The sequence below is a fragment of the Triturus cristatus genome, chromosome 10 (genome assembly GCF_964204655.1).
Source record: "Triturus cristatus chromosome 10, aTriCri1.1, whole genome shotgun sequence".
Classification (NCBI taxonomy): domain Eukaryota; kingdom Metazoa; phylum Chordata; class Amphibia; order Caudata; family Salamandridae; genus Triturus; species Triturus cristatus.
Genome location: NC_140593.1, coordinates 891,024,078 through 891,039,367, shown reverse-complemented (window position 1 = coordinate 891,039,367; position 15,290 = coordinate 891,024,078). Strand labels below are relative to the sequence as shown.

At 44.8% G+C, this 15,290-nt stretch overlaps 1 protein-coding gene across 2 annotated transcripts in view; it reads right to left on the bottom strand.

Annotated features, from left to right (window-relative positions):
* LOC146796188 (unconventional myosin-Ig-like) overlaps positions 1-15,290 on the bottom strand; it is a 1,225,789-nt gene that overhangs the window by 825,593 nt on the left and 384,906 nt on the right. For both annotated transcript variants that reach the window (XM_085628614.1, XM_085628615.1), the window contains exon 13: positions 8,772-8,846. In XM_085628614.1, the coding sequence (XP_085484740.1) occupies positions 8,772-8,846 (75 nt within the window). The remainder of the gene's footprint in view (positions 1-8,771; positions 8,847-15,290) is intronic.

The window sequence follows — 15,290 nt, the reverse complement described above, 5'->3', positions numbered from 1 at the left end:
TATTCTGACAAGAAGTTGTATAAGGCTCGCTCTATGTTGGTGTTCTTTGCCACTGAAATTTGGATAACTTTTGTCAGGGTCCTCTTCAGGCGCTTCACCTCCTCATTGGCTCGGGCCATCGGGGTGTGATGCAGCAGTGTGGTGGTCCTGGAGCACAGATATTCAGCCCTTTCATGGAAGTTAAAGGGAGGCCCATTGTCAGTGTGGATTTCTTCAAACAAGCCATGAGTGGGCATTAACTTTTTGAGTTTCTGGGTGGCATCAGCTGCGATGTTGTTGAGACAAGTTCGACCTCTGGATAGCGGCAGAACTCATCCATGACAACCAGTATATGGGAGTTGTTGGAAAGGCTACCAAAGTCTGCACTGACTTGTTGCCAAGGAGCACCCGGGCAGTTTTCGGTGATGGCCAGTGCTGTGAGGTCGGGCTGGTTGGTGGCTAGAAAGGCTGGACAGATCTGCATGATGACTTCTACTTTCTGGTCTAGGCCTGGAAACCAGACCTTACTTCTTGATTTGATGATGCCTGATGCGTTTCGTGTGCTAGGAGGACAGCTTTACATCCTAGGCTTTCTGGAAGCACCAGGCGTGGACCTCTTAATAGACTGCCTTCACTGGTGACAGATAGCTCTTGGCGTATGTTGTGTAGCACCCTGAGTGTTGATTTTTCTTTAGCAGCACAGTAGGGGGCTGGGAACTGAAAAAGGTTGCCAGTCACCTGTCAATGTTGTGCTGATGGCGATCTGCAGACAGTCGTGCTTGGTGGCTTCCACTATTTCTGCTAGGGAAATGGGGAGAGGTCTGAGCGCTCCACCACTAGGCAAATATATTCTTCAGTCTCCTGAGCTTCTGCAGTCTTTGGCAGGGTGGCTGGGTGAGCGTGGCAGGACAAGAAGTCCACTGTGTTGCGGGCACCTGGCCGGTACTCCTCTGTGGAATTGAATTACTGCAGTTGCAGAATCCACTTCTCGCCTCGGGGGTTTCGTAGAGGACCCATGGAACAGGGGGATCGGCGGCTTGTGATTAGTGAAATCGTGAAGGGGTGCCCATATAAATATATGTAGAAGTGCCTGCAGCGCCCCAGTATGGCAATTGCTTTTCATTCAATTAACATTGATGTGAGCTTTCGGCTAGCATAAGTGACCGATGCCCATTTGTCACACCCTTGCCGCTGGGCCAGCCCAGCTTCTAGCCTAGTGGGGCTGACGTCCACAATGAGCTGATTCTTTCTTTGGATCGAAGTACACAAGACTTGTATCGGCTGATAGCACTGCTTTGGTCTGCTTGAAGGCTTCCTTAGGGGCTGGATGACTTGGTAAATTCCCTGAGAGAACCAGTGAAGTCTTCTAGTTTCTGCCTAAAGCGTCCACAGTAAGTCACTATGCTGAGGAAGATGCAGACTCCAGACACGAGGAGGGAGCTGGTGTGTTCTGGATGTCTTTTACCTTGTCTGGATCTGGGCCAAATCTTTAGTCTGAGAGCCGGTATCCGAAGAAACTGATGTTGTTTTGGAGGAAGTCACATTTCTCCCAATGGGCATGAACCAGGATATCATCGCTCATGTTAAGCATGCCTGGGAGACAGTGCAGAATGTTTTTAATGATGTATTGGAATACTTCGGCAGCACTGGAAATTCTGACGTACAACTGGGGGTACCTCCGGAGGACAGCATGCATGAACAATTTGGTGACTGGTGGTGAATCCGGGTGCAGAGGTATCAGACGGTAACCAGACCAGAGGTCCAGTTTCGAAAACCACGTTGAGCTTGACAGTTCTTCAATGATGTCATCAATGGTTGGCGTGAAACGATGTTCCGGCTTGATCTCTAGGTTGGGTATCCTCATGTCCATGCAAATGCGTACATCGTCATGCTGTTTGGGCTTTTTCACAACTACGATGGGAGAGACCCACAAGGTTGGACCTCTCATTTGTTCAATTATGCCAGCTTTTGCCAAGAGCTTCACTTTTGTGGAAGACAGTCATCTGGTGTCTAAGTGCCACTGAAGCAAAGGATTCATCATTGTGTAGGTGGATGGCTGGGCCTATGAGGCAGCCTATGCCATCAAAAAGTGGGGTGCAGTCTTGCAGGAGTCGGTCAAGGTCGTGGGCATGTACGCTGAAGACAAATTGTAAGAAGTTGAGTTCCTGGGCAGTTTAACAGCTGAGGAGGAATTCAGACCCTTCAGGGACACATAGACCTTTGCCTTTAGGCAATTGGAGTCATGAGTGAGGTCTGCTTGGAACATCCCTTGAAGTCGTATCGGTGAGCGGTTGCCAAAGGCGTACACCTGTACTCTTGTGTGACAGAGGATTGGAAAGATTGTGGTATACCTCAGTGACCATCGGATTAATGGAGACGCTAGTTTCAATGAGGAATGAGACTGGATGGCCTTGTATCCTGATGAGGCACATGGGGGCTGCTTGGTAGGTGGTCCGGAGTGGGTTGATCATTGTAGGAAAGTAGGATCTGCCTTTATGGTTACCCCCACTTTTTGCCTGGTGTTATGCTGTTTCTGACTTGTCTGACTGGGATCCTGCTAATCATGACCCCGGCCTCTGTGCTTTCTCCCCTAAATTAGGATAAGTACTCAGGTACATCGCAAATTGGACACTGGTGTACCCATGCCAGTCCCTTGTATATGGTACTGAGGTACCCAGGGTATAGGTACACAAGGGATGAGCTGAATCATGTATTATGCCACCCATGAGGGACCACTCAAACTGTAACTACAGGCCTGCCATTGCAGCCTGTGTAAGCTGGTGATAGCACCACTTATGAAAGGTATAGGTTTACCTATATCTATGGTCACTGCCCTTGAAACCTATAAGTCACCCCTAAAGCAGGCCTTTCAAACCTGAAAGCAGGGTGCTCAGTTCTAAGTGTGAGGGTGCACCTGCATGAGCAGGACACCCCTACAGCTTTCCGAGTCCATTCTCTCGGGCTTTGAATACATCAGCTATTCAGATACATAGAGTGGTCACGAGTCATTACGCGATGATCATCTCTAAACTGGCTGTAACGAACTCTATCATGTTTGGTATCAAACATGTTGGAATCATACCCCCACACCGTAAACGGTGTGGGAGGTATGATTTCATGCACTGTAAAGCACTGTAAAACATGATTCTGCCCTCCTGCTGCTGAGCCAAACTCGAGCAGGGGAAGGCAGAACAACAGGTATCCTGTTACAGGGAGGTGTGATCAACTCCCAGACAGGGTTTAGTGTATTGGGGCCAGGTGGGAGCGCTTGACAGCGCCACTCAGTCTGCTTGAAGGGCACACTTGGTGCCCTCCTTTCATAGTCTAGTTCAAACCAAATCAGGGAGCTGTTGGCTCTTGCTCTGGCACAAGACTGGACAAAGGACAGGGGAGTATTCACCCCACTGTCCGACCCCTCCCCTCGGAGGAACCCTGAATAGTCCAAACCCTTTCCTTAGGGGACTTAAGGGCTTACCTGAAGGTTGAACCCTAGATTCGTTGTGGGACAAGATTCATTTCGAGACACCACTTCTACTTCGACCGTCTGGGCATCCTGGACTTCGCTGGACTTCGTTCTGGGCATCAAGGCTGCATCTGGGTATACTCCTGCTGCTACTGATCTCGTTGCCCTGCTCGTCTGCTGCAACACCCATGCCTGTGCTCCATACAGGAACCTTCCAAGTTCTGTGGGCATCCAAGACACCTGAAGGAAGCTCCCTTGAAGTGAAGAAGTCACGTCCCTGCATCTGCAGGCACTGCAACTAAGATGACCTGTCTGCTGATCCTGGGCTCCCACAAACTCTGGAAAGCATAGCCACACAGGTGGTGGTTCCTCACATCCCTCGAGGCCTGCCTTGTCCTCTCACCAAGTTTGAGGCCAGTATCCCTCGTTGGAGCCGCAGGAACCGAACCCCTGTGCACCACGCCAACTTGCAGTTGCAAAGGCTTGTTGGCTTACTTCCACCAAGATCTTCGGGATCCAAGTAGCCCTAACCTTAAGCATCTCCTGTGACCAAGATCTTCATCCTCACTGCATCAATTGCATCGTGGGCTTGCATCTTTGGTGAGCTGCTTGAGGTCCTCTCGCGGCTTCAGTGCTTCCGACCTGTGGGTCCTCTTGAGGGTCATCTTTAAATTCTGTGGCCTACCCGGACTCTCCTGCTTGTGGTGAGTCCTATGGACCTTGCTGGTCCCGACACTGCACATTCTTCACTTTCCACGTTGTTTGCAGGTGCCAAGGCTTTCTAAGGTTGTCTAAGACCACTAAAATCACCAAAAGGGTTATCAAGCCAGCTTCTCACAGTCGCTCTCACTATATGAACAACTTTTGAGTTGTCGTCATGCATGTTGCTTCCAGCTTTCTCAGCCAGGTGTGGTTCCACAGCTCTGACCGCGTTCTTTGGGGGAGCGGGTTGTTGTTTCTGGGGTGAGCGGCACACTTTAGAGAAGTGGTTTGGCTTGCCGCAGGCACTGCAAGACTTTCCTTGCGTGGGGCAGGCACCAGAGTGGGGGTAGGGGCCACTGCACCACCCACATGTCTAGGGTCGGCGATTTTGATTTGGTGGTCTCCGGCTTTGGCTTGTGCACTTCCTTATGGGCAGCATTGACTGGCTCTTCGTTAATGGAGGAAGGTTTGTTTGGATCCATGTGGGCGGCACATGCTTTAGAGAGTTCCTTTGAACACCCCAATGTCAGGATATCTCTTATGGACATATTGGGCTCTTGGAGGATTCGCTCTCGAAGTTTGGAAGAAGCACATCCCTGGATGAACTGGGCTTGCACCTCATCATCTTCATCTGGAAGCATGCATGTGCTCGCGAGCGCCTTCAGGTGGCTGTGGAACACATCAACAGGTTTGTTAGCCTGTTGTAGGGGTTGACGTATGGCTCAAAGTGCGTTTTGATGGAATTCTTCAGGGTGGTGTAGTTACGTGGGAGCCCTGCCTCAAAGACTGTCTTTGGATCTTGTGGATGTCAGCACCCCAAGATGAAGGAAAACGTTTCCGGTCCGTGGCAGTCTTGTCAGCTTCAAAATAGTTTTCCAGGCATTCAACCCATGCTCTGCAGTGTGCAGCCTGGAACGACAGAGGATCTGTGATCATGAAGGGCTCCAGGGCTGTGAAGGAGGACATAGTGAGGTGATGTGAGGAATCAGGTAGGTGTTCACATTAGACGTGCCTTCAAAGTAGCTGGCGCGGCAGCAGAATAAGCATCTGGAGAGTGGGGGCACAGCAGCAGGCGATGGTACTTTGACCAGGTATTTGCAGGCCCTGGGTGGTGAGGCACAGAAAGGTAGCCAGGGTGTATGGTGTCTCAGGGCAATGCTAGCTTGGGGGCGTCATGTACCTGCGTGAATCCTGAAGTCTCAGATGGCAGTAAACTGCAAAGGCCTCAGGAATTCCTGATTGGGCGGCGGTAAATTCAGAAAACAGCGTTGGGGAGGCTGCCCCCTGGCAGTGTTCAAGATGGCTGTTGGTTGAGTGGGCACCTGCAGCACCACTTATGGCAGGTTTGATGCGTGGCAGGATGGTCCGGGCCGCTACTGGGCCTGCTGCCGTCACTGACCTTCCAGTAAAAAGGAGGCGGGGCAGAGCAGGAGCATCCTGATGCTATGCGTTCTGGTGCACAGGAAGCGGCATGGTAGTATCTGGAGGGCAGGCCGGGCCAACAGCTCCGGATCAATGCAGTGCTGGGAGAGCAACGGTCCGCCGATAGCATTGTGGTTAAGGCATCAGCACACGTGGGGCAAGCTAGACCTACTCGTCCCCAGTGTAGCATACTGGTGGCATAGCAGTGATGCTGAAATAAGACACACACACCAGGGGATCAACGAATGGTCTTCAAAACTGGCCACACCCGATTTACACAACCTTTTTTACTAACTTTCTGACACGTACGCCACATTCCACCACCATAACTTACGCCTGCGGGGAATCTTCCCATGGCCCTCTCCCATGGGTGTCTCACTTGGTGTTGCCATAAATTCCGCAATACTACACTTCCCAGGGACTGCAAGGCATTTTTTGTGATATAATATGAACTCAAGCAACCCGATGTTGTTGGAGCACTTTAAATGAGCGGTAGTTACATTATACAATGTCAGATTAGTTTCTATGGGCATTTTTAAAGAGAGCAAACTCGACTGACCCAAAGGTATTGAAGCACTTCACAAAAGCACCAGTTACATTACACAGGGTCAGGTTACGTTTTTTTTCTGTAGGTGTAGGGAGATTAAGTGATGCCGACCAGTGGCGAAACAAAACTTGAGGGGGCCCCCCTGCAAGGTACATGGAGGGTGCCTTGCTCTGGATTTAATCAGGCACTCTCAGGTCGGAGTACTGTGTTGAGGGGGCATTTGCAGCTCGAGGCCCCCCACCCCGCAGGGGCTGCGGGGGCCTGTATTACGCCAATAATGCCACCGCAACCCTGTTTACTCATTATTTCTCCTCTATTTGACAAATGGGAGCAGCATTCATCCCTCTCACCTCCTACCATGTAGCTGCAAGCCCGCCGGCTGCCTCTTCCTGTTGTCCTTCTCCTCTCAGAACCTGTGAGACATTTTTTATTATATAATGTGAACTTGAGCGACCCGAAGTTGTCTGAGCGCTTTACATGAGTGCTAGTTAGATTACACAAGGTCAGGTAAATTTTTGGGGGGCATTTTTATAGAGCTCAAACTGACGCAAAAGTATTGGAGCGCTTTACAAAGGCTCCAGTTACATTACAGAAGGTCAAGTTATTTTTTTTTATTTTTAGGTGAACGGAGATTAAGTGATGCCGACGCCATCCTTGTTTATTCATTATTTCCCCTCTACCTGACAAATTGGAGCATTTTGTTGTTGCTGTGTCCAGTGCGCCTGTACCCAGGAGGCTGGGATAGACTTAGGAGCCGAGGCTTGCTAGTAAACAGATGGTGCGAGCAGTGTTTTGAATGAAAAACTCTGGAGAAGGCTTCATGGTGAATAGAGGCCTGGGGATGAGGGATGTGACGTCTCCGCCATTGTAAAGTACTTCACAGCTTTTTTCCATAGGCTGTTCAATACTCTAGTGATGCAGTCGCACACAGAATGGTGTAGTGCTGTTGACTTGCATTGAGGCACTTGTCTTTCTGTATGTGCTTTAAAAAGTTTTGGAATGTGTCCATTAATGTTTCTGAGGCAAACATGTATTCCTGAATCACACTGCCTGACCTAGTGTGTAGTAATTGTATAGCTCTTCAACCCCTGGTGGCACAGCACCCAGGATAATGTGCCACATGGCTAAACACTTATAAGGTCTCAAATCTGAGACCTATTGGCTATGCCAATGCTTGTTATACCTCATGTGGCTCATACTAAAACCTACAGTTGAATTATGGCCACTGCTTACCATTTGTTGACTTTCTTGACACTATCTTATGCTTGCTTCAATGCCTTTCTTTCCTCTTTTTGTATTTGTCCCTGCCTGGAACATAGCTTCTTCTCGATGGGTGGCATGTGTCATTCCACTGCTCACATTTAGGGTAATACTTTTTTCTTTTCCTCTTAGAACTCAATACGAGTACATTTTTTTTTTGCTCTCTCCCTGGTGTGCTGCTTCCATTCTCATAAACTGCCTAACTTCATGCACTCTGTGTTGTTCCTTCTCCCCTCCTCATCTACAGCTTGCCCCACCAGGTTTTCTTTTGATTTTTTTGCATTTTGACATCTGCCCCTCTCGCTACTCTGCACTGCCTCCACTTCTGCTGAGGTCCAATACACAAAACAAATTTTTAAAACCTTTTTGGGAGGGCCCTGCAGCTGTAATTTACTGCCGGGGTGCTCCGTTTTTAAAGCTCACTTCCGTTTGTTGCAAGTAGAGTCTGCCTTCTTGGAATGGTACATAAAAAAAATTAAAATAACTTGGCGGCCATATCATGCAACAAGTGCACGTAGTAAACACCATTATGCTGAGCAACCACAGCATCATGACATGCATGCACGCACGTACGCATGAGTACACGTCATTGAGCTTTAATATTATTATTACTACTACCAATATGAGCAGCATTGACAAAAACCATTGAAAAATGCAATGGGTCCAAAAGCCGAAACTTATGATCTTTGTCAATGCTTATTTCATGTTTGTTTTTTTCCCAATCTGTGTTTACTAAGTTTTCAATTTTTCAGCAACTATATAGACACACATAGTATACAAGTCACTTGGCAATAGGCATGCGATGGATATTGTGACAGTAAGTGTATGGCATCGAAGGTACAAACAGATGAGGCCTAAACTGTTAGTTGCAGCATATACAAGACGGAAATGTATATATGGAATCCTTAATATTGGTCATTATGGCCCATTTGTCTTCGATGATAGCTATGTGTATAGTTGGTATCAGCGCTGTAGGTTCTTGTTGTCTATTGTCTAGTGGGCTATGGAGTTGGGTAATAATGTAACAGGGACAACTCAAAATATAACAGGGAGTATGTAACAATGTTAGAGCTTTCCCCCGTTTCCCCCACCTGACGCATCCTATGTGTTGATTTGTGTGGTGAGAACTTCGGCATGTATCCGAGCAGTAGTGTTGGGTTGTTCGCGGTCCTATTCATTACATACTGTGTCTACTCCATGTCCTATTCTAGTAGTTTTCTTCTCAATGCTTATTTCATGTATGCTCCACATTCATACATATTTGCACGCATATACCAACTGATCTACGTTCTCCATTAGACGCAAGTACTCACTTGCATGCATTCATGTCCTCACAACTGCTCAGCGCAAACTTTGTTGTGTTTCCACTCGATGTAGGGTCAGCAGTAGGCAGCTCACCTGTTGTACATTAAACGTTTGAAGTCCTGAAACAAGGTGTCCTTGTTCTTATTAATGAATCCCTCCACCGAGTACCTGCATGTGTAAAACAAGACAGATGTGAAGTTCAACAGTATTTCAGAAATTACACAAACAAAACTCAACGCACTGTCTGCATCTCAAGGAATACTATCCTTTGTTAACTAAAAGGATTGAACTTCAACAGCTGATGGCCGCATAACACATCCAGCACAGAGTCATCCGTCTTGTCTAGAAGTCCTTTAAATGTAAAGTTCCAAAATATCCGTCTAATTTCTTTTCTACGCACTGAATGGTCAGAATGGTCAGATTTCTTCTCCTCATTATGGCCAAAGACTAACAATCCCGAAATGGCGCCTTACTAAATTTGGAGACATATCTTTGAAGGTTGCAAGTACAATACTGTGGCAAAACCACCACAAGTCTCAAACTAGATTCATTTTTGAGAAGTTTTTTATGCTCTTCTTCTCACACCTTCCACCATTGAGCAGTGGTCTAGCTACTTTATGAAACTTTTAGCAGGTAGGTATCTCTGTATTGTTTTGGTTTGGTTTATGTAGGTATATTTAATTAATTGTAATTATATTTATATTGTGCTTACTACTTCTGACGAGACGTTGAAGCGTTTTTCGACGATTAGAACACTACTCTGGAAACCAAAAAGGATTAGTGGTGGATTTGTATAGAGAAATATAAATTGTTAATTTGAGTGGTGAACATGTGAGTCAGTTAGTTTGATTGCATAGGATAAAGGAGGTATAGAGGTGGGAAGAGTATAGAAAGTGGTTTTTGGTAGATGATACTAGTAAGATGACATTTTGGATGAATCAAAAGATGGCTACACCAGGGAAGAGTCTAGAGCAGGTTATTTGGGAGATCATAGTAGTAAAATATGGTTTAGGGTGAGCGAAGAAGGGATAGAGGAGGAAAGAGTCTAGAACGGGTTATTTGGGAGATCATAGCAGTAGACTGAGGTTTGGGATGAGTCAGAGAGTGGAGGTAGAAGATATACTGACAAAGGTATAGGATGAGACATGGAGTAGTACATTGGAGAGAGTTGAAGTTTTTTTCCCCATATTCTAGAAGTGAAGCAAAAAAATATATAGATACATAACCACATAGAAAGGTTACATATAGAGAAAATAATATCTTAAGATATAAAGCTGTATTATACAAAGTTCCATATGTGCATGTGTGGATGGATGGATGGATGGATGGATGGATGGATGGATGGATGGATGGATGGATGGATGGATGGATGGAAGGATGGATGGATGGATGGATGGATGGATAGATAGATAGAGTCTCAGGGGCCGATTCTCAGAACTAATCTGAGATAAAATCCTTAACTTACTACTTTTGGTATTCACAGAAGGCATTTAGTAGAAGTAAAGTTAGGACTACTAACTTTACTACTACTAAGCTGAGATAAAATCCTAAACTTACTACTTTTGCTATTCACAGAAGGCATTTAGTAGTAGTAAAATTAGGACTCCTAACGTTACTACTACTAAACTGAGATAAACTCCTAAACATGCTACTTTTGGTATTCACAGAAGGTATTTAGTAGTAGTAAAGTTAGGACTCCTAACTTTACTACTACTAAATGCCTTTTGTGAATACTGAAAGTCATAAAGTTAGGATTTTGTCTTAGTTTAGTAGTAGTAAAGTTAGGAGTCCTAACTTACTACTACTAAATGCCTTCTGTGGATACCAAAAGTAGTACATTTCGGATTTTATCTCAGATTAGTTCTGTGAATCGGCCCCTCAGACTTTTAAGTGTTGCTGTAGGTGAAGCAAGTTTAATTGTGTATTTTTATAATTTTTTTGTAACTGTTTTAGTTTTATATTTCCCTCAATATTTCAATAGTGATCCTATTTACCACATTGTGAAAGGTAAAATATAATAAAACAGAGACCAATAAGCATATACTCAAACAACTTATATGAAAACTATGCAGCGACCTATATACATGTTAAGCATAATATATATATAATTATATACCCTCCAAGCTTTGGTCAGATGGCCAAAAAAACAGTGGGCACTCCAGGATGTGAGGTATAATTCAATTTATTCACCAAGCCATTCGCACTGACACATTTTGGCAAAAGCCTTTTTCAAAGTGCTCATCGAGATATATATATATATATATATATATATATATTACCTACTGGCGGTCGCCAGTAGGTAGTTATAGTTAGGACCTATTTTCCATAGGAAATCCGCAACGTTCTATTCCCAATAAGTCTGGCTCCGGTTGACGAATATTCGCAAAATGTTCCAAACTTTTGGCCAGCTCCGGTCCGCTCCTATCCTGAAAGTTTTGTGGTGATTCGTCAAGTGGGGGCTGAGAAAAAAGGGGGGTCCCAAAACGCCTTTTCCCCTTGCAATTTCCCATAGGACATGTTGACGCAGCTACAGCCCGAACTGCTGAACGGAAGTACACCAAATTTGGCAAAGAGGTAGTCCTTAGTTCAGACTCGCTCCTTTTGCATAAATGGTGTAGATCCGTTCAGTAGTTCCTGAGTAAAAAAGATAGATATATCTATGGCCTCGGAGGATCCGCGCACCCTATTCGCACCATAAGTGCACCCTCTGCGAACCGATCACGCACCCTCCCGATCACGCGCTGAATGCTAATTGGCTGTCAAGTGTCTGTCTACATTCGAAACCAGGAACTGTTGGCAGCCATTTTGTGTCTCGGTAGAAGCGAGGCTGATTAAGTAAGGGAAATAAGTGGGTGAAAGATGTAAAGGGGGCAGGGTAGAAATACTCTGACCCTCTAGTGTTGCTTAGGGGGTCCCAGAAGGAAGCCCTGGGGCCCCCTTTAAAAAAAAAAAAATGGCGAAATGCGCGCAGGGTGCGCGGATCCAGCCAAAAAAAAAAAAACCCAGAAGCGCGGGCTTCCACGCTTCGCTAATAATTAGCCCCCGGGTGGGCAAAATCCCGGGGGCAAAATCTTTATAAATTAATGGGGGAGGGGGGCTGCGTGGCCCCCCTCCTAGAGCCCTCAAGGGCCCTGGGGTGCCCACCCCAGGACACTGTTGTTTGCTATGTGAGGGCGGGAGTCTCCCGCCCTCCCATAGCAAACTTCGTTAGGATTTTGAAAGAGTGAGCAGGGAAACCATGTGGAAAAGCAATGCCGGCTCCCGAAGGCCCCGGGGAGCCGGCTGGGACCGTGGGGGTGTTGGGGCTCCCCCCACGGTCTCCAACGTTGTTTAATAAACCCCGGGGGATGGGGTCCCCGGGGATAATAAAAATGAGTGATAGGGGCTATTTTTTTTTTTACGGTAAAATTAGGAGTCGCGCATCCTAACGCGTTGGGTACACGGTTTCTCTTGCGTTGGGTGTGCGGACCCTAAAAAAATTGAAAAAAAAATAAAAAAGAAAGTTTTGAAAATATAGTTTAAAAAATATTTTCAAAAATATAAAAAAATATTTTAACCCCTTCAGCGCGGCGCGGATTTCCGCACTGTGCTGAAGGTTCTGTGCGCGGGCGGGGCCATGACGGAGCGGTTCTGTCATGCGCACAGCGCAACCGACGCGCATGACGGAACCGCTCCATCATGCGCATCGAAGGGGTTAAAAAAATTCAATTTTTTTTAAAAAAAAACAATAAAAACAAATAATATTTTTTAATTTTTAAAAGAATTAATTGAAAAAATAAGTTAAAATAATGGTGATAAAAAAGTATTTTAAAAAAACATTCTTAAATGAATTGACACACTGAAATAGAAACATTTAGAAATCCAATGAAAATCATTAAACATCATAGCTTTAGAGATAAGTTATAGATAGGAATTAGCATTTAAAAAACCTTTAAAATTCACTGAAAAAATCATAGGTTTCAGGGGCGTTATAGTTAGCTGGACATTTCCCTCGTACAAAACCCTAGAAATTACCCCGTTATAGTTAGTTCAGCTAACTATAACTCGCGCCCCTCCCCAAATGCACTGCTGATGATGTCACATATTACATCACTCATGACATGGTCAGTGACATCACTCATGACATCACTCATGACATCTCAAATGACATCACTGATGACATCATCCATGTGATAAATTAGTGCATCTTCTCACACCCTAATATAACCTTTGATACACCAACTCAAAATTTCAGACGGCCATTTTGAAAACCATAGATACTCCAATACCAATAACTACATACCCACTCATTGACTCTTAGGTCTACATACACCTCCACTCACTCACCTGTACAGTCACTCATACTTACAGTCACTCAATACAGGACTATCATATGCATTTATACACCTATATAGACACTCACACACCTCCAATCATCCATTGAGGTACTGACACACTTAGTCAGTCATGCAAATAATTAATCACAGTCCAATTTACTCACCTATACAGTTATACACACACAAGTTCACTTACTTATAAAAATACTACCACATTCTTACGCTCTTATACAATTACTGATACAAGCACACACTCATACATACACTCACTCTCACAATCACACGCTCTCACATATAGCCAGTTATATACTCTTACACACATATATACTGCCTTTCACATATGTAGTTACTGTCACATGTACCACAGAGATATACATTCAATCCCTAACACAACCATACACACACTCACCCACCCATGCAGTCCATCACAGATGCACTCTTAAAACCATGCACCCATAGAACCACCCACTCACACATCTATGCACAGAGTCATACACACCCTACCCACACAAACACTCAGGCACCCATACAGATACTCAGACAACCAATCAATAACCCATATAGACACTCATATAGCTATTCACAAAACCATGCAGCCACTTATACACCAACAGATAGACAGATACAGACATTCACACAGTTTAGTCACTAGTCTGCAGTAAGATACGTTTAATGACTCACTTATAGAGTCAGTCACGCACCTACTAAATCATCCATTCAGACACGTATACACCCACTCATTCTTACATAGGCCTTTCCCTATATATCAAACATATTTAAATTTTACAGAAACACAGACTCACTGAATGACGTCATCAGTGATGTCATCGGTGATGTCATTTGAGATGTCATCAGTGATGTCATCAGTGATGTCACTGACCATGTCATGAGTGATGTAATATGTGACGTCATCAGCAGTGCATTGCAGGGGCGCGAGTTATAGTTAGCTGAACTAACTATAACGGGGTAATTTCTAGGGTTTTGTACGAGGGAAATGTCCAGCTAACTATAACGCCCCTGAAACCTATGGTTTTTTCAGTGAAAAAAAAAAAAATATATATATATATATATATATATATTCACTGAAAAAACCATAGGTTTCACACAAGTTATAGTTAGGAATTAGCATTTAAAAAACCTTGCAAATTCACTGAAAAAACCATAGGTTTCACACATGTTATAGTTAGCGGAAATTTTACTGATAAAAAACCAATGAAATTCCCCCGTTATAGTTAGTGCAGGCAACTATAACTCACGCGACCGCAATCCTCTGCTGATGCTAATACTGTATTTAGACACTTATTTGCCCATGTCTTCTTCCATACATTTTTAGCTATACATATATTACAAATATTTTTTTTTCATAAAGACACATATGTCATCAGCAGAAGATTGCGGTCGCGTGAGTTATAGTTGCCTGCACTAACTATAACGGGGGAATTTCATTGGTTTTTTATCAGTAAAATTTCCGCTAACTATAACATGTGTGAAACCTATGGTTTTTTCAGTGAATTTGCAAGGTTTTTTAAATGCTAATTCCTAACTATAACGTGTGTGAAACCTATGGTTTTTTCTGTGAATTTGTACGGTTTTTTAAATGCTAAGTTACTTTACGCCATTCGTGGCGTGCGCGCCCACTTAACGCAGTTCGTTCCGTGCGCGCACGGTGCGCTTCGCGCACCGTGCGCGCACATTGAGCACGCGGTGCGCTTCGCGCACCGCGCGCCCACTTTACGCAGTTAGTGCCGTGCACGCACGGTGGGCACGCGGTGCGATGACAAAGCAAGAAAGCACGTCAACAAATCTGTTTCTGCTTTCCTCCGTGACTATGGTATGGGTGCCATTTACCACAACAACTTGCGTTATGACATGCAAGACATTTATAGAGGAGATGGTGTGCACTTCAATGATGAAGGGAACAGAGTCTTCCTCTTGAACCTTAGACTCTGCATCGGTACTTACTTGTAGGTACCACTAAAAAATCATTTCATAAACACAACGGCTCTTTTTAGAGCCCCCTAATATCTAAACACTTAAATCTGATTTTCATTTTTTTTTTTTTTTTCTACCGTACGCTTACCGTAAGCTTACCGTACGCGTACCCCGTGATTTTTTTTAAAATCAATAAATGTTTTCTTTGTACTTTACAGTCCTTCTTTGACCCCCTCACAAATGTAAGGGGGTCTGTAACTCTCCTCATTGCCCCCTTTTCTTGTTTTCACTCTTTTTTTTCTGAGTGAAATACACAAAATGGCGGCCGCCGCTTCCTGGTTTCGGCCGAATCGAATGTTTACTA